The 24,163-nt window shown below is 37.1% G+C and overlaps 1 protein-coding gene and 1 long non-coding RNA gene across 2 annotated transcripts in view; both read left to right on the top strand.

The window, feature by feature from the left end:
* LOC138402681 (uncharacterized) overlaps nt 1–23,964 on the top strand; it is a 214,344-nt gene extending 190,380 nt beyond the window's left edge. The window contains exon 2 of the long non-coding RNA XR_011237034.1: nt 19,787–23,964. This is a non-coding gene — a long non-coding RNA (uncharacterized lncRNA). The remainder of the gene's footprint in view (nt 1–19,786) is intronic.
* Atet (ABC transporter expressed in trachea) overlaps nt 1–23,964 on the top strand; it is a 61,481-nt gene extending 37,517 nt beyond the window's left edge. The window contains exons 3-8 of the mRNA XM_034970878.2: nt 8,737–9,042; nt 12,107–12,681; nt 13,680–13,865; nt 14,757–15,161; nt 15,698–15,798; nt 16,077–23,964. Coding sequence (XP_034826769.1) covers nt 8,737–9,042; nt 12,107–12,681; nt 13,680–13,865; nt 14,757–15,161; nt 15,698–15,798; nt 16,077–16,577 — 2,074 coding nt within the window. The 3' untranslated portion in view covers nt 16,578–23,964. The remainder of the gene's footprint in view (nt 1–8,736; nt 9,043–12,106; nt 12,682–13,679; nt 13,866–14,756; nt 15,162–15,697; nt 15,799–16,076) is intronic.
* Nucleotides 23,965–24,163: the final 199 nt, after the last annotated feature.

Raw genomic sequence — 24,163 nt, 5'->3', positions numbered from 1 at the left:
CGTATCTGAACACATTCTAAAAATTTGGAGAACCATAATTATATTTTTTGACTTGCGTATGTATGCACCAAAGCAATGGAGAAAAATTATAGATGTATTTTGAGTTCGACCATTATGCTACGAAATAAGTTTATTTGTAATACTAGCTGGTACTGCAGCTACGCACTTCTGCTTCTAAAATATGTAATAATTTTGTTAGGTAAAATCACAACAGATGTTATGCTTCGAATTTTTTGTATTAATATTTGGACTGTGAATCATTTAAGACTTTTTGCCTTGTAATATAAATAATTTTGCAATAAAATTCATGGAAGTAAGTTGAAATAAAGCTTTTTGTTTGTGACTACATTAAAGTTGATGTGATTAATAGGTAAGAGATCCATCCTATTTCACCAAAATTTTGGACTAAACTGCGGGAAAAAAGTAAAGAGCCAGAATAAAGCTGAAGGCATTTTGAAAATGTAGACTAGAAAATCTTTTAGGACCACGAAAATCACACCATGGAAATCTAAACATATATTATAATAAAACCCCACTAAGCAAAAAACCGTGCATTTATTGTGTTTTTTATGAATCACAGTTCAAATCATCAGTTTTTTTAATATGCATATGTTTTTTTTAATAAAAACTGCATTTTTAAGAAACGCAAGTCGGCAGTTGAGTCAAATAAATATACAGAACCTGTCGCGTTGAACTCAAGGGATGTGGCGGGTTCCCAGACTGAGACTGACGCTTTATTAGAAGACGGAGAAGAAGAAGGGGAAGGTGTCCTCATACCGTCTTCGAGTACGCCCAGGCTTTACTTGGAACCAGTATCAGATGACTACTGCGAAGACTGGAGCATTGGGACACCTACAATAGACGGTGTGGGACAAGCTGATCTTTCGTCGTGGCAAGTGCCTGCACAAGAACACCTTGCAGGGCCGCTAGTCATTGCGTATGGTTCATTAACAAAAACGGAAGACATCCAAGAACCTAGTCCAAACTCTACGGAACAGGAAGGTTCCTTTGGGGATGATTATATTGATACCATATTCAATGATATTGACACCTTACCTGAGGATGATGACCCCCCCAATCATTGGTGAAAATCCAATTAAGGACAAACTTTTGAAAGGCAATAGCTGGACCAATGTTATTCAAGTCGCCTTGAGACTGAAAGAAGAACCCAATCGGCAAGTTATAAGCCCCAATCTGGTTATAAACTCCAACCTACAAGTGCCACTAAACGGCACCCAAAGCAATCGGACAGAATCGGACGATGCAGCCGGATCATCATCCTCTGCGCCTGCGGGATGTACAATAGCTCCTACATGCTAACCAACAGAGAATGAAAAATATTACAAAAAAATTGCTACAGAGGCTGCACAATACGGCCTCTGTAAAGTGGTGGCCCCACCAAACATAAGGCCACAATGTGCTACCACAGGCTTTATTTTTTGCCCAAAAATTTATTGCCCTAGTTTTTAACGTAGCCTTAAAAAATTAGAGTACCTAATCAACCACTTCAACCCTTCTACTTTACCCGTCTTATAATCGACCGAATTTGATATTAATCGAGAGCAGAAATTATAAGGCACCTACAATATGTGATGATAGTGATTCTAACGAAACATACCTAATTATAGGAAGCTTTAGATTATGTTAATTTAAATATAAATGTAGTATAAATTAATTTATTAATTAAAAACTAATAAAAGTGAAAGTAAAAAAATAAAAAAAACTTGACTAAAACACGAAAAAAACAGTTTAAATAAGTATCTGTTAAAAAGAACAGTCGAAACAGAAGCAATGGAATTTTCAAGAAAGCAGAAAGTATTTTTTTTATTACAAAAGTGGCAATGCCGGATTTGACTAACAGTAAATCCTTATACCTGCGTAGTTTCTGCACCTTAAAAACGATTCATGATGCTACCAGTAGTGTTGCTACTTTAATGTGGTCTGAAAACATCAGCTGCAGCGGAAGGAATAAAACAGTATCTGTCTTATTTCATTAATCTACTAGAGAAGAAACAAAGTATTCTCGAAATTGTTGAAGAATTGACTTTGTGGTCTGATAATTGTGTCGGTCATAATCGGAGCATGATAATCGTTATGGTTTACTTATGATTATTATAAGGATTACCACACTAAAAGATGATAAATCACAAGCTTTATGCTCAAATGCAACATGTACCTACGTGGAGTAAGATGTAATCCATGCACAAATAGAAAAAAAGGGAACAGCTGAAAACAATGCAGATTACTAAACTAAGAGATTGATCACAGTTTACAAGAACATGCGAAGGAAACAAAACTTTTTGATAAGTTTGATTTGGCACTACAACATATTTTTAAAGACCACATCCCTTTACAAAGGTGATATATCAGGAGCGTTTGTTATATCAAAAAAAAAAATAAGAACGGCGGGGATTTTCAGATTTCGGAATATATTACCTGGCTACAACTAACGCAATAATGCTGGGTGTTATTATTTTATAAAAACTACTTTAAAGAAGACTTTTTTGTATTTCATTAGTATGTTATAGGTACATATAAACTTAAAATTCTTCCCCGCTTTCGCCCAATATACGACATAATGAGAAACCATTATCCACTGTAAAATATAACCAACTTTTGCAGTAGGCACCTGCTGACCTCCATTCTTACTTTACGTACCTAATCATTATAAGGAAAATCAGGCTATGTTGGCATGTTTTAGATTTCTATATTGATGTAACCGTCATGTATGCAATTCCACAAAAAATGTTTGGCCCACTGTAGGTTTCTAATTACTTTGTAATTTTTTTTTCCAATTTTTGGCCGTTGTTTTTAATTAATGGGCTTTATTTGTGAATTTGTAAATGTTATTTTCATTCATTCAGAAGTCACAAGGTTTACACGGATGCAATGGTCAGACTATCGGGCGAATGCAATTATTATGTTTCAGATCTAACTAATCAGTTTCAGAAAAATCAGATAGGTACATTGTTGCTATCTCACAAAACTCCTAAATGATTTTTGTGAGATAACTACTGTGATCTTTTGTCCGAATATTACTTATGTATAATCAGTTAAGACGTATTATGAAATATTAAGTAATAGATCCGACTTTTATTTCAAATTTGTAATAGTAAAAATTGCAGCCATAAAGTCGGTTTACAACTTATGCACACAATTTTTTAGCACAGTTACGAATATTACCAGCATAAAGTCGCATATCGTCCATTTTGAAGAAATTGTGAGTTTAAATTTTATTTATTAATGATAAAGTATTTCTAGTAATGGTTAATGATAGGTACAGTTAAGTGTTAAATATTACAAAAACAACTGAAATTGTATCTCTAGTAGTTAAGAAATTATGACCCGATTTCCCTAGCATTTTTGTTTTGGCTCTCCTGAAAAGTAGCAAAAATCCACATCCGACCTTATGATACTAGAGTCGAGATTTATATCTAATTGTCTAGACTTGTCTTCTGCCCTTTGTTAGGATTCCTGCAAGCGTATGTTATAGAAGCTGTCGCAACCACCTCTTGCAATCTCAGCAATCTATTTTCGTCCTTATTCAAGCAATTAGGAAGGAGTGAAATGTAAAATTAATGAGATTTATCAAAATATTAATATGAATAAATCTGTAGGTATATGAAAAAGATGCTATGCTAGGAGAGTCAGATTCAGAATAATATTCTCGACTCTAGTATCATAAGGTCGGATGTGTACTTCCGACCAAACTCACTTTTTTACATAAAGGTAATGAGCATTTCGGGCTCTTTCTGCCAAGCTGACACCAGTATTTCTATCTCTTTTCGTTGCAAAGATAAATACATGCATAATGTCGTATCTGAACACATTCTAAAAATTTGGAGAACCATAATTATATTTGTTGACTTGCGTATGTATGCACCAAAGCAATGGAGAAAAATGATAGATGTATTTTGAGTTCGACCATTATGCTACGAAATTAGTTTATTTGTAATACAAGCTGGTACTGCAGTTACGCACTTCTGCTTCTAAAATATGTAATAATTTTGTTAGGTAAAATCACAACAGATGTTATGCTTCGAATTTTTTGTATTAATATTTGGACTGTGAATCATTTAAGACTTTTTGCCTTGTAATATAAATAATTTTGCAATAAAATTCATGGAAGTAAGTTGAAATAAAGCTTTTTGTTTGTGACTACATTAAGGTTGATGTGATTAATAGGTAAGAGATCCATCCTATTTCACCAAAATTTTGGAATAAACTGCGGGGAAAAAGTAAAGAGCCAGAATAAAGCTGAAGACATTATGAAAATGTAGACTAGAAAATCTTTTAGGACCACGAAAATCACACCATGGAAATCTAAAACTATATTATAATAATACCCCACTAAGCAAAAAACCGTGCATTTATGGTGTTTTTTATGAATCATAGTTCAAATCATCAGTTCAAAAATTTATTGCCCTAGTTTTTAAGGTAGCCTTAAAAAATTAGAGTACCTAATCAATTTTTTTCTTCTTTACCCGTCTTATAATCGACCGAATTTGATATTAATCGATAGCAGAAATTATAAGTCACCTACAATATGTGATGATAGTGATTCTAACGAAACATACCTAATTATAGGAAGCTTTAGATTATGTTAATTTAAATATAAATGTAGTATAAATTAATTTATTAATTAAACAACTAATAAAAGTGAAAGTAAAAAAATAAAAAAACTTAACTAAACACGAAAGAAACAGTTTAAAAAAGTATCTGTTAAAAAGAACAGTCGAAACAGAAGCAAGAAAGAAAGAAGAAAGTATTTTTTTTATTACAAAAGTGGCAATGCCGGATTTGACTAACAGTAAATCCTTATACCTGCGTAGTTTCTGCACCTTAAAAACGATTCATGATGCTACCAGCAGTGTTGCTACTTTAATGTGGTCTGAAAACATCAGCTGCAGCGGAAGAAATAAAACAGTATCTTGTCTTATTTCATTAATCTACTAGAGAAGAAACAAAGTATTCTCGAAATTGTTGAAAAATTGACTTTGTGGTCTGAAAATTGTGTCGGTCATAATCGGAGCATGATAATCGTTATGTACTTATGATTATTATAAGGATTGCCACACTAAAAAGTGATAAATCACAAGCTTTATGCTAAAATGCAACATATACCAACGTGGAGTAAGATGTCATCCATGCACAAATAGAAAAAAAGCGAACAGCTGAAAACAATGCAGATTAACTAAGAGATTGGTCACAGTTTACATGAACATGCGAAGGAAACAAAACTTTTTGATAAGTTTGATTTGGCACAACAACATATTTTTAAAGACCACATCCCTTTATAAAGGTGATAGACCGTTTGTTATATCAAAAAAATAATAATAACGGCGGGGATTTTCAGATTTCGGAATATATTACCTGGCTACAACTAACTGCTGGGTGTTAATTTTTTATTAAAACTACTTACTTTAAAGAAGACTTTTTTGTATTTCATTAGTATGTTATAGGTACATATAAACTTAAAAATTCTTCCCCGCTTTCGCCCAATATACGACATAATGAGAAACCATTATCCACTGTAAAATATAACCAACTTTTGCAGTAGGTACCTGCTGACCCCCATTCTTACTTTACGTACCTAATCATTATAAGGAAAATCAGGCTATGTTGGCATGTTTCAAATTTCTATATTGATGTAACCGTCATGTATGCAATTCCACAAAAAATGTTTGGCCCACTGTAGGTTTCTAATTACTTTGTAATTTTTTTTCCAATTTTTGGCCGTTGTTTTTAATTAATGGGCTTTATTTGTGAATTTGTAAATGTTATTTTCATTCATTCAGAAGTCACAAGGTTTACACGGATGCAATGGTCAGACTATCGGGCGAATGCAAATAATTATGTTTCAGATCTAACTAATCAGTTTCAGAAAAATCAGATAGGTACATTGTTGCTATCTCACAAAACTCCTAAATGTTTTTTGTGAGATAACTACTGTGATCTTTTGTCCGAATATTACTTATGTATAATCAGTTAAAACGTATTATGAAATATTAAGTAATAGATCCGACTTTTATTTCAAATTTGTAATAGTAAATATTGCAGCCATAAAGTCGGTTTACAACTTATGCACACACTTTTTTAGCACAGTTACGAATATTACCAGCATAAAGTCGCATATCGTCCATTTTGAAGAAATTGTGAGTTTATATTTTATTTATTAATGATAAAGTATTTCTAGTAATGGTTAATGATAGGTACAGTTAAGTGTTAAATATTACAAAAACAACTGAAATTGTATCTCTAGTAGTTTAGAAATTATGACCCGATTTCCCTAGCATTTTTGTTTTGGCTCTCCTGAAAAGTAGCAAAAATCCACATCCGACCTTATGATACTAGAGTCGAGTATTAATAATTGATTAAAAAGCAAATTCGTGACTTTTTTCTTTTAAAAATGTCACGGTAATTTACACGGTATTCTTTTAGCTAATCCACCGTAATTTAATCTAGAAACACCGTAATTTTAACCCTTCAACACAGTAATTCTCGATTTACATATGAAAACACTGATTGCCCGTATGTTTATATTATATTACTGATTTGACTAGTTTTAGTTATTTGCTTTTCACTTGACAATGGGGCTAATTCTCTTGTACACAATCTCTAAACTAAACAAAATTAACAGGTCTAAATCTAGTGCTACCCCTTTCCGCAAGCAACATTACGACAGGGATAGCAATAGATTTAGACGTGTCATTTTAGTTTAGTTTAGAGATTGTGTACAAGAGAATCGGCCACATTGTATGAGAAAGATGAGAGGCACGATGATTTTTACCGAAATCAAGCGCGCGAAAAGGGTATAGAAAAAGTATTTTTGAGAAAACACTACTGAATTTATGTTTGTAAAGTAAAGTTATTTCGACTAATGAATAAATAAACTATGTCTAATGATAATTTTTTTTAGAATTTTCATATCCCTAATCTTATTTATTTACGCCCAAAGTTGTCATAAATTTAGTGCTGAAATAGGAATCTTTTGAGGCTCGTAACTTTTAAATCAATATTTTTTTCAATGTTTTATATATCATTGAACCTAGATAATGACGAGATAAATCGATATAATTCTTAGTTTTATGCGTACAATATCGAATATTGTTGTATTTTCCCTATTACGTTTGTATGAAGAAAGCTCCGTCCTGAGCCCTCGCGGAGTATGGAAACAGTCCAAACGTCACGTCTCGCGTCTCAACCTTGACATTGGATGACGCTTATGTAACTGAGCATACAATGTGTTATATATAATTTATATGTTAAGCATACGCTTCTAAATTACGTATTTTAATAAGCGCTTATATAAAATAAATCAAATTGGCCTTCTTATTTACATTTTTTTTTATTTTTTTTATTTAGATCCAAGTTAGCCCTTGACTGCAATCTCACCTGGTGGTAAGTGATGATGCAGTCTAAGATGATAGCGGGTTAACCTGGGAGGGGTATGGCAGTTTTTATTAAACCCATACCCCTTTGGTTTCTACACGGCATCGTACCGGAACGCTAAATCGCTTGGCGCCACGGCTTTGCCGGTAGGGTGGTAACTAGCCACGGCCGAAGCCTCCCACCAGACCAGACCAGAAATTTAGAAATTATAAAATTCCAAACCCCTGCCAGGAATCGAACCCGGGACCTCCCACTATTAAGACCACAGCGCTCACCACTGCGCCAGGGAGGTCGTCATAGTCACATCTAGGCAAACGCGCTCCAACCTAGAATTTATGATTACTTTTTATTGAGTATGATTGTCGTCAAGCTTGCAATAAAAGAAATCAACATCTGAACTCATTGCCGGCACAGAATGAGAAGAGTTTATTCATTTGACATTTATATTTAATCTATTGAAGGTTTTCTACGAAAAAATATTTTTATGTCACTCAATGAAGTAGCAATGTATAACCAACAAATGTCAAATGAACTCGGTGGCTATCATCCATCGTTAGACACTGAGTCAGCGAATCAAAACGCTGATCTCCAGTCCTAGCATAATCAGTGCGATACATCTCTCTCGCTTTGCAACGTTTTGTCGCTGAGAAAGTATTGTCGCACTGATTGTGCTTGGGCTGCTGATAACGCATTGTTGATCTGTGTTATATTTTTCTGTTACTCTACATTTTATCTTTTGCAACAAAGTTTTCTTTAATTTCCTTGAGATTAAATTATAAATTATAAGTATTTATAATATTAATATTGTGCAAGTTCTAGGTTAACATAGGTTACAACAATATTAATATATAGAAACACCCTGTTTCTATACTTCTACACCTCATTTAATTTAATTTTAATTTAATTTAATTTATTTTAATTGATTTTATATCTTATTAGAACGGCAGTGCCACTTACACTAACCAGATGATTAATAATAAATTTAAATACAAATAAAGGTACAAGAAAAAAGACACAAAATACAAAACGATAAAAGATCAAAGAATTTTACGGATTCCAACATCAATGGCTGAGAACATTGAATGACATATTCATGTAATGCTCTCAGCGTACTTCAGTAACTCCCGAACCAGTATTATAGACCCATCATTAAATGGGTCCCATTGAGCATAATATTGTTCTACTTAATTATGTTACTTATTTACTAAGTATTAGTACATACCACAGTTTAATAAAACTAACCGACTATCACCACTCTCATTCTTATCTATTACCCACAAAAATGTATTAGGTACCAAATATAAAAATTCTAATTCGGTAATTCCCATTATTTTCTCATTCCAGAGGCTCTCAAATGAATCTTTGTAACGGCGGCGCGGGCGTACCCATGACTGGCTTGGTACCAAAGATACCCAACGGCTACGGCGACCAGAAGAAACCCATGGCGTCTCTCACCCACCTCCCCAAACGTCCCCCGGTCGACATCGAGTTCTCCGAGCTGTCCTACTCCGTCAGCGAGGGGCGGAAGAGGGGGTACAAGGCTCTGCTCAAGTGCATCAATGGGACGTTTCGCTCCAGTGAGCTGACCGCCATCATGGGGCCTTCGGGTGCTGGCAAGAGCACCCTCATGAACATATTAGCTGGTTACAAGTAAGTTCTTTAGGTTTGAGAGTGCCTAACTCAGATCGACCCCCCCCCCCCACAGAATTTGATGGCCGCCAAATATAACAGCTTTGTGAGATCGCCATGGTAAATGGAGGTAGTTATTTTAAACTCACCCACAATCCCCAATCATTTTTAGGTGTAACTTTTTTCGGACTACAGTAACTTCATAGATTAGTCTATAAAATGGCCGCCAAACAGAACAGCTGTGTGAAGTCGTAATCTTTATATGGAGATAGGTATTTTAAAGTATAAGGAAGTTTTTTTAAAAAGTAAAACTTCGTTACGTGCGACTTGAAAGTTGATTGTAACTCGGATCGTTTTTCGGGCGTGTTTAAAAAGGCCGCCAAACGAAACAGCTGTTTTGTGACTGCCATATTTTATAGAGGCGTTGTAAGTAAGTACCAAGTAATTAGTGCCATGGATTAAAAACTTTGTTTTTAGGACTCCTAATCAAGGAACCTATAGATTCGCCATGAACTGACAGACAGGTCTGTCAGTCCGTCTATCTGCGGCTTAGCTCATAGACCATTAGAATTATTAGGAAGCTGTGATTTGACTAACTCATAAAATGTGTACTTGGACTCTTATAAATTTCATTGAAAATTATTTAAATGAAATGTAAATTTTATGTAAAAGATAGATATTATGCTATCGCGGACTTTTTTTAGAGCTGTTTAAGAGGAACAATTCCGCCGAACATTGTTTTTTAGGCAGCGCACGCCACGGAAGGTCACAGATGAAACGACTTTTTTCACTTTATTGCAATTTTCGAAGGGATCTGTATTTTTTTGAAAATAAAATATAGCCTATTTCACTCAGGAATAATGTAGCTTTGTACTGGTGAAAGAATTTTTATAATCGGTTCAGTAGTTCCAAATATTACCCCCTACAAACAAACTTAACGACATTACCTCTTTATAATATTAAGTATAGAAGTATAGATAGTATAGATTAGTATAGATAGATACATATCCCAATGACGCGATAGTACGCAAAATACAAAACGAGCATTCGACAATAATTTATTATGACCATTGCTTAACTGTTCGTGGAACGTACATTTGGAAGAAGGCCAAACACATTTTTGACGAGGCGTGCTCGATAAAAAGGGCTTTTATTTTGAGGTTATTTCAGTACTGTACCTTCGTGATTTTGGTTATAAAATTCAGGAATTCGGTTGTAATTTATTTCACGATGCTTCCTCACGAAACGCTTTGACTTAACAATTGTTTGTAAATGGTTAGAATTAAGGTTTAATTTAATTTAATTTATTTTATTTTGTAGAGAAAACAGTTACAATTAGATAAATAGATAGTATATATATAAAAAACACTTAAACCAAAGCAGTCTCCAATGAGAAATTAACACTTATAATAAAAATTATGTCCACAACACACGGGCATAGTACGCGTATAAAATAATAATAATAAAAAAAAAAAAAATTTTTTTTTTTTTTTATATTAATATAAAAATTAAGTCTATATTATACCTACTTGTTCTTATACAAAATCTTGTTCTACCACATTGAATAATTATGTACTAACGTTGATAATTCCTCAAAGTTCTACCACAGAAGAGCAAAAAATTATTGTGTGCGTTGGCTAAGGTGACGCAGGACGCTCGACCGAAATTGGCAGCGCACGTGGGTAACGTGTTTGCTTTTCACTTGACATTGTATGAGAAAGTTGAGAGGCACGATGATTATCACTGAAATCAAGCGCGCGAAAAAGGTTTAGGAAAAGTATTTTTGAGAAAAAACTACTGAATTTATGTTTGCAAAGTAAAGTTATTTCAACTAATGAATAAATAAACTACGTCTAATGATAAATTGTTTTACAATTTTCATATCCTTAATCTTATTTATTTACGCCCAAAGTTGTCATAAATTTAGTGTTAAAATAGGAATCTTTTGAGGCTCGTAACTTTTAAATCAATATTTTTTTCAATGTTTTAGATATCATTGAACCTAGATAATGACGAGATAAATCAATATAATTCTTAGTTTTGTGCGTACAATATCGAATATTGTTGTATTTTCCCTCCTACGTTTGTATGGAGAAAGCACCGAACTGAGTCCCCTTTACTGTGGCCGACATCCAATTTAATCGCACATAACGTTTTTTTTTTTAAATTCAGATACAAGTTAGCCCTTGACTGCAATCTCACCTGGTGGTAAGTGATGATGCAGTCTAAGATGATAGCGGGCTAACCTGGAAGGGGTATGGCAGTTTTTATTAAACCCATACCCCATTGGTTTGTACACGGCATTGTACCGGAACGCTAAATCGCTTGGCGGCACGGCTTTGCCGGCTTTGTTTTTACTTTCCTAATACGAACCGCTAAGGGTTGTAACGCCCTTGCGCCGTCCGTGTTTCATGCCACGTATATAACTTAAGAACCTACCTATATGCTACGCAAATGCCCTCCAACCTAGACCTCAACATTGTTTTCCAAGGGATGATAGTTGCCAAGCGCATAATATATTTTGTAACAAAAAAAATCCAACCACTAATGAAAATACAAATAAACAAAAATACCAAACTTATTCTAGAACATAAAAATTACAGATCGAAAATATCATCTAAACCACCGCAACGAGGCAGGGTGCTGGGAACGCTGGCAGCGTTACCTCGTTGAATGGCCAGACTAATATGCTGACCGAGGTAACTGCCAGCCCTCCGGTCCCCCGTGGATTCCGCGAGACGGGATGAATCATGAAAGGTCCTTAAAAAAGGATCTAGCATCCTCGCCCCACGAACCAATGGTCTCCACCCCAAAAGGCACAAATATGAAACTGTTTTCTAAATTCTCATATTTGCGCCTCTTGGCCCTTTCTGCCTTAATAGCCGCCGCTCCGGCCGCCACGGAGGTCGCCTGTACGTGTGACAGCGCCAGTGTATCCACACACGTGGCATCCCACACAAGCGACCTACCTTGCTTCCACGGGACAAGAGTCATACCGTCTGGTCTCTTGCCATCGCTACGTGCCAAACCATAACCATTAATACAGACTAGAATAATAAGTAATGTATATCTTTCTTGGTTCCAGAACATCGAATGTCAGTGGCTCAATCCTTATAAACGGGAAAGAGAGGAACCTCAGAAGGTTCCGCAAGCTATCCTGCTACATAATGCAGGACGACTGTCTCCTACCGCATCTCACTGTTAGAGAAGCGATGCACGTATCAGCGAACCTCAAACTCGGGAAGGATATGACAGTGACAGCCAAGAAGATAGTCATAGACGAAATCTTGGAAATGCTAAGTCTGGTAGAAGCTGGGGACACAAGGACGATCAACCTCTCTGGAGGACAGAAGAAACGCTTGTCAATAGCTTTAGAGTTAGTCAACAATCCGCCTGTGATGTTCTTCGACGAGCCTACCTCTGGGCTGGACAGTTCTTCGTGTTTCCAATGTATATCGTTACTCAAATCCCTGGCCAGGGGGGGCAGGACTATTATATGCACCATTCACCAGCCGTCCGCGCGGCTTTTCGAAATGTTCGACTTTTTGTACACTCTGGCGGACGGGCAGTGTATATATCAGGGGCCTGTGCCTGGGCTAGTGCCGTTCCTGTCTTCGATGGGGCTGCATTGTCCTAGCTATCACAATCCTGCTGATTATGGTAAGTTAACTTGAAATCACTAATACCTAACACTGTTAAGTTTTATTATTATGTTATTGTTCTTTGTACAAGTTTATTTGGTGTTAGGTGTATAATAAAAGTATATTTATTTATTCATTCAACACTAAAGTACAAAATCATCCCATTGTTTGCATACCATGTTGGGTTGAAAGCGCTTCACGCACCCATTCATAGTACAGCAGAATCCAGCGAGTACAATCTCTGAGTCTGTTACTGTGCAAACCTTGCTATACAACTGATTTCGAATAAAAGAAATAGGATTCCAATCGGTCCACCCATTTGAACATTACGATTCAAGTTGCCAGTTGCCATACGGCATACAAACAGACAAATCAGGTCCAATCTTCTCCAAAATAGTTGGAGTACCCTGAAACAACTTTCTAAATAGACTCACTATTATAGTCGAGGCGAATGAACTAGTGGTCCTGATAACTTAATGAGTTTAACCTCAAGTATTCTGCAGACAATACATTCCCTGTATTAGGAAATATGATCTTTCGGAGGGAGAAAGAGGGTTCATGTACGCTACAATGAGGATTATCTGTAATGATACCTCTCTAAGCAGATTATGTTGTTAATAGGTTACTAATCATGATCAAAATGCCTAGAATGAGTCAGGATCGATTCTGTAAAGAGCTAGAAACTTTAGTCCGGTATTTGACTACTAGTCAAATCGCCTTCTAATCGGGGATCGGGGGTTCGATCCCGGGCACCTCTAACTTTTCAAAGTTATGTCCGTTTTAAGTAATTAAAAGATAACATCGTGAGGAAACTTGCATGCCTGAGAGTTCTCCATAATGGTCTCAAAGGTGTGTGAAGTCTACCAATCCGCAAATGGCCAGCTTGGTAGACTATGGCTAAAACCCTTCTCACTCTGAGAGGAGACCCGTGCTCTGTAGTGAGCCGGTGATGGGTTGATCATGATGATGATGATGGGTTTATTGCATAGAATAACCAATTCTTTCTTCCAATTCCAGTGATGGAAGTAGCAACTGGCGAACATGGAGACTGGGTCCACAAGTTGGTGATGGCTGTGAACAAGGGGAACTGCGGCCGAGGCCAGTCCTCCACGTCTTCTTCCTCGTCTTCAGTCCCCCAGAACTGCAACTACAACAACCAGAACAAGAACAACGTCAAGAAGGAGGCCCTCGAGATTGTTATAGGTGCGTATGACAAAGCTGGTGTCTGATGGGAGGCTTCGGCTGTAGCTAGTTACCACCATACTGGCAAAGTCGTGCCAGTAGGGTGGTAACTAGTGGTAATAATTTTAAATACTTACATATCAAAAATTGCGGACCCGACACTAAGCTATGGTTCACTTGCTGCCAGTGACGAAATTTGTGATATGTATGTCCACTCAGTACTCAGATAACTAGTTAGAAATCATGTTTTGGTCATTGAAAAATGGATTCAAAGAAAAATACTTCATACGTCTCCTCCAGAGAAGTTGGCACGATATATCCAACCTGCTTTATTATTTGCAATGAAAAAAAAATTTGTATGATAGTCACAAACTACCTTAATAACAATAACTTCCTTTTAGTCCAGCAAAGGGTTTCAAAAAGTTACAACATCCCCTATTATCTCAACCCATAATATAAATGCGAAAGTGTGTTTGTTTGTTTGTTTGTCCTTCAATGACGTCGCAACGCAGCAACGGATCTATCAGATTTTTTGTATGGGCATCGTTTAAGACCTGGAGAGAGTGACATAGGCTACTTTTTATCCCGGAAAATCAACGAGTTCCCACGGGATTTTTGAAAACCTAAATCCACGCGAACGAAGTCGCGGCATCAGCTAGTTTTTAATAAACTCTTATACTTAACTAGCTTATGCCCGCAACTTTATCCGCGTGGACTAAAGAAATTTTGAACCCCTATTTTATTGAATTTATTGAATTTTCAAAAATCCCTTCTTAGCGGATGTCTACGTCATGAAAGCTTTCTGCATGCCAAAATTCAGCCCGATTCGTCCAGTAGTTTGAGCTTTGCGTTGATAGATCAGTCAGTCAGTCACCTTTTTGTTTTATATATTTAAGATAACTTTTGTTCCAGATAAACCAACCTGCACTGTGATAGACATGTCCGAACCGACACTCAACACAGACAAAGAAAAGCAGATCGCACTCCCCAACGCGACCAACCTAGCCCCAGTTACTTGCACCACATCTCTCCTAGACTCCAGCGAGAGCTTCACCAAGAAACCTGTCAACTTAGGCTTCCCCACATCCGGGTGGAAGCAATTCTGGATCTTATTGAAGCGGACGTTCCGGAGTATTATGAGAGACCAGATGTTGACGCACTTAAGGCTATGTTCGCATACGATCGTGGGGTTGCTGATCGGTTTCTTGTATTATGATATTGGCCACGACGCCGCGAAGGTTATGAGCAACGCTGGCTGTATATTCTTCACTGTGATGTTCACTATGTTCACGGCTATGATGCCTACGATACTTACATGTGAGTATGATCTACTATCATAATGATTCTTCATCAGGCTTCCAGGCTTCCTTAATATTGGAATTTGGTGTGCAATTTTTTTATGAATATTTATAAGCCATGTTAAATGACTAATATTCCCCTTTCGTCTCCAACTAAGCGCCAAGCTTGTGCTAGGATAAGGTAAGACAATAGTGCAACGGGCGGGGTTTGAACCATCGACCTTTCGGTTTTCAGTCCACTCCTTTATCCGTTGAGCTATTGAGGCTCTTGCCTTGCTCTTGCTCTGAGGCAATGTTCGGTAAGTACCTGTCCTTGTCCTATTGCTGAGAAATATCTAGGTAAAACGAATGAGCTCCAACAGACTCCATATAACACCGTTAAAGCAAGTGATATTTGCTTAGAACGCACTTAACTCTGAAAAGTTGCGATGATTACCTTTTTTTTCGGGATAAGGGTCTTAACCACTGGGCTATCACCTCTTTTGATAGTAATAGTACTAAGGACTTTGTTGGTGATACCAGTTTAATGTTAATTTTATTTAAATTTTGTTTCAGTCCCAACGGAGATGAGCGTGTTTGTGAGAGAGCATTTAAATTATTGGTATTCGTTAAAGGCGTTCTACTTTGCGAAGACTATAGCGGATCTACCGTTTCAGGTAAATATTCATAACTAGCTTCGTCCGCGTGGACTGAATAAATTTAAAACCCCTATTTTTTCCCTTTAGGAGTCGAATTTTCAAAAATCCTTTCTTAGCAGATGTCTACGTCATAATATTTGTCAAGCGACACTTTGCAGTTATGTCGCTACTAGATGGCATAAACAGTCACTTCAGTACTAAGTGAATATACATATCACAAATTTCATCATTGGCAGCAAGCGAATCGTGGCTTATATAATAATATGATATTCAATCAATGTTTTTCTCCATTCCAGATAGTATTCAGCGGCGTGTACGTGATAATAGTGTACTTTATGACGGGACAGCCGATGCAGACCGACCGAGTTCTCATGTTCACTACCATCAATATACTCACAGCGCTTGTGGCGCAGTCGCTAGGCCTCTTAATTGGCGCAGCTATGAAAGTCGAAACTGGGGTCTACTTAGGGCCAGTGACAACCATACCTGTGGTTCTCTTCTCGGGTTTCTTTGTCAACTTCAATGCAATACCAAGTTACTTGCAATGGTTGACATATCTAAGTTATGTGAGATACGGGTTCGAAGGTGCCATGTTGTCAGTGTACGGCTTCGGAAGAGAAAAGCTCCATTGCTCCGAAGCGTATTGCCACTTCAGAACTCCCAGTCTCTTCCTCAAAGAGATGACGATGGATCACGCGAACTTCTGGGTAGACGTCGGCGCTTTGAGCGCTTTCTTTGTATTTATTAGAGTAATCTCCTATCTAGTTCTAAGGTTCAAACTGAAAATGATGCAGTAGATCCGACAGCACAAAAAGCGCTTTGTATTTTAACGGTGATAATCAATTTTTCCATTTATACCCCCACGGTTAGCGGCATGGGCGTAGCCAGTTTTATGGAAAGTAAATTTAATTTAGTTCACGAGCAAATATGGTAGAATTCCGCGAGTGGAAAATGCGTAGTGAATTTTTGGAGTAAAAGTTCTTCAGGCGCGACTTACCAAAAGTAACTTACCGTTCTTTAAAATGATCAAACAGAACAGCTGTTTTTCAGGCCCCCATATTTGATCATTCGAAATGTTTCGAGTAGTAGTTAGTAATTCATTTTCGAAAATGAAATCACGCGCACGCTTAGTGTTACTTCAAGCGTGCGTAAAAGTTACATAGTATGGCACTCCCCTGACATTTCAATATGTCACTGTCATTGTAGCGGAATCTTGTAAGCCGATTTCCGCATGCGGAATTCTGCTAAATTTGTTTCTAGTGTTATGGAAACCTAGCTTGGTCTCCACAGGTGTACAATATACGAGTACATACTTGATGTATTAAAGATACGAATTCAAATGTGTGAATGCAACGTTAGAGTATTGTTTTGGTCTATGAAGCTTGCTCGTCGAGCATAATATAAGTACCTACTGGTTTTAGCTTTTAGACTAAAGGCAGCAGTAGTTAAGGATATGAATTGTAAGAAAGGAGGTTGCCGGAGTAACTTAAGATGGCTCTTTCTATTATAAATAATATCTGTCCCGGCTGTACTGACGTGTCTAGTCGACTTTAGCCCGACTAGTTTCGAAGCCATCCGGGGTCCTTTTTCATGGGAGTCAGTTGGCGCACGCGCCGTGATTGTGACTGCGGGCCGCGCGTGCCGCCGCCATTTAAACGCTAAAATGGCTCTTTCTAGATACTTGTCGAAAATTTTGGTTTTAGGTGTCGGTATAAAGGAGCATCAGTGGTAAAAAGATTTAAACAGGGATTGAAAAAGTGTGAGCAGGATAGAATAAGAAGGGTAACAACAGGAAAGGTCACGGATTAGTATTAGTATTAAATTAGAAATGTTAGTCATATATGGAGTAGGCTAAAAGTATTTCAATACATTTGCTTAGAATTTTAAAGTAGGTACTCTACGTCCATACAAAGTTTCGCAGACAATGCAAAAAAATAATTGCACAGTCTGCATTAACTGTCTTGATCCCAAGCACAATCAGTGCGACAAAGTTTTCTCAATGCTTTGTGTCAAATCGCGAGAAAGAATTGTCACAATAATTGTGTTTGGGCTGTTAATAATACAGGTTGGTACTTGGTATTTGTACTGATTCTGAACTAAATGTTTCAGTATTTGCATCTTTTTCTTATCACATTAATAAGAAAAGGATGGATAAACTTATTTTAATTTAAAACTGTAAAATCTCGTGAATTTCGGAGCCAGTTTTTCCCATAGCACTAAAATTTTAGATTCTTAATTTTAAACTCATTTTCCGTCCTTTTTTAACAATCTTAAAAAGAAAAAGATGCATATACTCTAAATTGAGTTTAGAGAAAGACATCAGAGTCGACGCCATTGAGTGGCTTTTACTTACAAATGTATTGAAAAACGTAGTGTGATACGTGTGCATTTATACAACTAAAGACTAGGCGCTCTTGAAACCCTTGCCTACGGCTGGGGTTTAAAACTGTCGTCTCGATTTTAATTACCAAAAACACACATGTATCGTAAACTACTGTTAATTGTGATAAATATATAGTTGCCTAATTTATTTAAAATTGAATAAGTAGGTAGGTACTAGAAATAAAATAGGGTCTAAGTACCCGATATTCATTTTTATACTAAATCTAGCTTACGCTCGCGACTTCGTCCGCGTGAACTACACAAATTTGAAACCCCTATTTCACCCCCTTAGGGGTTGAATTTTCAAAAATCCTTTCTTAGCGGACGCCTACGTCATAATAGCTATCTGCATGCCAAATTTCAGCCCGATCCGTCCTGTAGTTTGAGCTGTGCGTTGATAGATCAGTCAGTCAGTCAGTCAGTCATTCAGTCAGTCAGTCAGTCAGTCAGTCAGTCAGTCACCTTTTCCTTTTATATATATAGATTATTTCTATGTTCTGTACTGATTTGGTCTCTGCATAAAAGTAAAAATTTCTTGCAAGGAAAGTACATACTTTTAGGCACTTAAGACCGAATTATTATAGGAGGCAGGAGCGATGGCACATATTAAACGATTTTAATACAAAAATGAATTTCGAGCATACTTGGCTTCGCCTCAAAATATTTTTTCGTACGTAACTACTATAACTTGTCTTCCGACGTTATGATGGCACCATTGTAAATCACACAATATTGAACCTTAAGTTCTAAGGAATAAAGCAAACAAAACAATAGTGCCAACATGACGATACGGGTCAAGTTATAGAGAACAGTCTGTATGCCGTGACGCGCAGCGAAACGCCATGCAGCGCCGCTCTAGTGCCACATGCACCAAAAAATTACTGAAATAATATTTTGACGCTTTAACGCTGCACAGCGCCGCTGTAATGCAGTTTGGCCTTAAGGGTGCCTTTCCACCAGAGATGTGCTATGCTACGTTGCTATGGATGCGTTTGATATCCACTAATCATATTCATTCAGTGCACATAGCTTAGCATTGGTGGAAACGGATTCAATTAAGATATGTTTTTTATATGGAAGGATGCGTGCTATGGATGCCTGCTATGGGCCGTCGCGAGTGGTGTAGCTAGGTGCAGAGCAGAGTAGCTACAGCACGCACAGCTACATAACTTAGTATTGGTGGAAACGGTCACATATTTTCGTAGCGTAGATTTCACATCTTCGCAGCATAACAGCATAGCTCATCTCTGGTGGAAAGGCACACTAAGACCCATATTTATTTCTGGTATTCAATTTTGGAGAGTTTCGCGAGGTAATGGAACCTCCTTTCGGTTACGCCCATGGTTAGCGACACTGCCCGACGTGTTTCGCTTAGCGTTACTCTAGACAAAACCGACAGAAATGAAAACCGGTCACGATGACGAGGTATTGCTCTCAAAACGAGTAGTCGAATCTCGAAGTCGAAAACAGTTGCTGGGTTTGTGTATTAAATACCTAGCTATCCTGAAGCTGAGATCTATAGAGCGCACTTTGACTTTGCTTAGACTTAAGACACTGTTAAAACGAGACAGCGCTATACACCTGGCATAAGTCTGTCTCGTTTTAACTTAAAGTTTAAGCAAAGTCAAAGTGCGCTCTATAGATTTCAACCTGAGATTTATTGTGCGCACTTTGACTTTGCTCAGACAGACAGATTTAAATCAGCGATGTAGCGTTGTCTCGTTGTAACTGTAGATAAGTATGGGAAAGTCAAAGTTTCTACTCCTAAATCTACAAGCTTCAATAGCTCAACGGTTAAAGAAGCCGACTGAAATCTGAAAAGTCGGTGGCTCAGACCTTACCCGTTGCCCTAGAGTACGCATATATAAGGTTTTGCATGAAACAAAATCGTAAAATGTTGGCGGGAGACTGCTGCGGGGGAGAATGCTTTGTTGTGATTGGTGGACTTGATAGTCACATAATCAAAACAATGTGCGGAATGAGGGCACCGAACGGGCGTGGGCCGACTTTTATGCTAAGCAAGTGCCTAAGCTTGGCGAGCGGGGGTGTTCGGCTATTAGGCGTCTATAGCTGGTGGTGGTCTGTGTCTTTGCACAAGAAGGGCAAATAACTTGACCTGAATCAGCGTAGTGGGAGGAAGTTGGCGAATCCTGGAAGCGAAAGTCGACTGATCAACCAATCCCGTGCACCCGCCGTTGTTTGCCGGACATTTATACGCTTAGTTGGAGGAAATGGGGAAATTTATCACGATAAACATAGCTATTTTTTAAAGTACGCTCCATATATCTCAGCCTTAGTCTATGACTTGCGCAAACCACCATGTTTCAACTTCAGATTGGTCTACTTGTTTTGCGTGCACTGTAATAGTAAGAATCTGTCAGTTTTGTGATTTGTTCTGAAACTACGCGCCGGCGCACCTAGTTGTTACAGTACGTTTAATATAGTTTTCGAAATATATAGCTTTATAGAACGCAGTTCGACTCTGTCGATATTAGTCTTTATACATAATTATAATATAAAAGGTAGACGTAAGGTTTTTTCTAGATCGGGCCCATGACTTATCTTTAAGTTACTTAAATGATATTATTTTAATTGTTACGAGATCACAACGTAGGCTTTTCTACTCGTACCGTACGCTTGTGGTTACTACTTACTACTGGGTGAGGTGCTTGCGATCTGTCAAAATTATGTTTCGTGTGTGAGTGATTGATTGAAACAGTTGTCCAAAATTCTGAATAACATCGACTTGTTTTAAGAAATGATATTATATAAAAAATATTGTCTGTGTGTCTGTTTGCCTGTTCATTTACGTATTCGTGCATCGTACATGCGATTGAGTTTAAAATTAAGTACAGTACTGCTATTGTTGTTGACATTTGCGTGAAGCTTTCTAATAATACCATCAATGCGTGTCGCATTGCAATGCATACCTAATTACCTACTAGTAAAAAATTATCATAATTAAGGATTATAACCTAATAATTCTGATTTAAATAAGCAATTCGTTCGTAGTATATTCGTTTGTGTATTATGATTGATAGAACAATTATTTTTTAGTAAATGATCGATTTTCGTAGGATGAATTGTAGTGAAAGCTACTAAGTAAGCTTTTTGACTTACATTTCATCCCACAAGGCATTTCCTACATTTCATCCTGAAGGGTCTAAGATGGGTGAAGATTGATGTTTTTGGGATGTTAAATTAAATGAAATGTGGCTTTATGTGCCATGTAGATAAATGGTAGTTACAGAATTAACTTCAAGTAGTGATTTTCACTAATTTTATGATCACTGACAAGTAAACGTATTTCAAGTCTGGAACTCCATAAAACATTAGTTGTGATCATGGACGGTAATCACCTAAAATCATATATACCGCTTGCTCAATGTCTCGCTTATATAAAACTGTTTAGTTGCTCTAGTAGCTCTTATTCAGCGGCCTAACGTCTCCAGTTCGAGTCTCAGGTTGGGCCAAAGATAATGATGGGTTTGGTCTTTTAACAAATTTTTAGTAGCAACCCAGAGTTGGAAAGTTGGTAGTGTTACACCAGCATGCCTCGCCCTGGGCCCTTGGACTCTCTCCGTTCGTGTTAGATTGCCGTTCCATAGAACTGTGAGAGTGAGGGAGTGTTGTGTATTATAATTTCTAGCCGTAGCCAAAAGGTCAGAAGTACTATAAGTTCCAGCTTTAAAATAATGGATTTAGAAGAATAGATTAGTTTACAGACATCCATAATATAAAAGCTCCTAAATTATAACCATAGGTAGTTAATATTTTCATAATATTATGTAGTTTGTTAATAATTAAGATGAAATATAAAAAAAACGGTGATAGCCTAATGGTTCAGACATTGATCTCTTATTCGGGGCAGTCCGGAATTCAACCCCGAGCATGCACTCTAATTTTCGGAGTTATGTGTTTTACGCAATTTTACTTGCTTTAACGGGGAAGGAAAACATCACGAGGAAACCTGCATGTCTGAGAGTTCTCCATGTAATTCTCAAAGGTGTGTGAAGTCTTGGCGAGCGTGGATGGCATAAGCCTTTCTCAATTCTGAGAAGAGATTCAGAGAGAGGATCTCATTCGTACTAAATAGTGGACCAGCGATGGATTGAGATGATAAAAGAAGATGAAAAGCAGCACTCCCTACACCATAAAAATACGTGATTGGTTTTTCGTTTAATAGTGTATTATGATCTCATACTTTCGTATGGTGGAGGGGATACGGGTTAGGAATTTTAGTTAATTGACTTTATAATTATTAAAGTCTTTGCCTACTATACATTTAATCGTAAAGGTATGATTCCGAACCACGCTGCACGCAGCAGTGCTGCCGCAACAGTGCTGTCACCAGCTGTGACAGGACTGTGACAGCTGGTGACAGCACTGTTGCGGCACTACTGGTCCCCATACAATCTCTATAAGCATAATATTATCTCTATATGACATTACATTCCGAGCTAGGCAGCAATGTCGCGGCAGCAATGTTGCGCTACATTGCTGCCGCGACATTGAAATTGCAAGCAAGAAACGTGAGCAAATTGTCATCTATTCGATCAGGTGCCTATTGTTTGTGTGCCTGGTGGCTGAGTTTGTTGTGGGCTCTTCTCAGACCTGGGCGCGTTTAGAACCCTCATAGCTTTAGTTTTAAGATTAGGTAATTAGTTATCATCACCATTCATCATCATGATCAACCCATCACCGGCTCACTACAGAGCGCGGGTCTACCACGCTAGCCATGTGCGGATTGGTAGACTTCACACACCTTTGAGAACATTATGGAGAACTCTCAGGCAGGTTTCCTCACGATGTTTTCGTTCACCGTTAAAGCAAGTGATATTTAATTAATTAAAACGCACATAACTCCGAAAAGTTAGAGGTGCGTGCCCGGGATCGAACCCTCGACCTCCGATTAGAAGGCGGACGTCCTAACCACTAGGCTATCACAGCTTATCACAATTACAATCCAACAATAATTGACAATCAAAAGGTGTATATTTGTACCTACTTTGAATGATAAATGATTTGACTTTGAGATTGACTTTGGTGCATTAAATGTTGTTGTTTAATACTGTATCATAATTACTGAAATTGAGAGCGGCCGTGAACTTAAGTGACCATCACAATATATTAAAATATAACACACCTATTAAAGTAATCTTTTATAAACATTAAACACTATTTATCTATTCGACTAATTTTACGTATGATAATAATGTGATTTTTATTAAGACAACATGTGACACTCATAAAATCTTTAATGTTTATTGAGTTTCCTTTTCAAAAACACAGAGATAAAATAAAAAATAGAAAATTCTGGATCTCTTACACCACCTTCGTTATTCTGGATGGGCGAAACAAAACTGCACACAATATATTTTTACATTTCAATGGGACAAGTGGTCGGCATATCCAATAAAAACCTGTTGCCTATGAAATGACTTAATTAATAGGCAATAGTCATAACTAGCGTATAGTAGGCAAATAAAGAACTTTATTAGTCAAATTTGGTTATACACTTAGATTAATTTATTACAGATGGTATTAACAAAACTATTAAGTTACCGAATTAGTGATTTTGTATGATATTTAGTTGTTTTTTGTTGTGATTTCCATAATTTTGACAGATCGCAGAGCATTGCATAGGCGGGCGTACATATCTACTCAATTTACATTCTAGTTTTTAATTAGGAGTTTAAAGTACTTTTCATTACGCTAAACAACTTTTGGTAATTCTCTATGTCTATTCTTAATTACCAGTATTTATTAATAATATAATAAACGACTGTGATTTTTATAAAATATTTGTTTTTTTTTCACCAAAATACATAATATTAGTCTAAGATCCCGATATAAGACGACCTTCACCGAGCTGGTTATTGGATGAAACGTATTTTATATTCAATTTAAAATGTCAGTAAATATATTGCATATATGGGTTGCCTAAAAATTTCAGTCCAGGATATGGCAGGTAGCCCTAGAATAGCACTATTTTTCTTTG

Source organism: Maniola hyperantus, chromosome 8 (assembly GCF_902806685.2).
Source record: "Maniola hyperantus chromosome 8, iAphHyp1.2, whole genome shotgun sequence".
NCBI classification, from domain to species: Eukaryota; Metazoa; Arthropoda; class Insecta; order Lepidoptera; family Nymphalidae; genus Maniola; species Maniola hyperantus.
The sequence above is the reverse complement of the archived record's forward strand: the minus strand, read 5'-3'. Positions and strand labels throughout refer to the sequence as shown.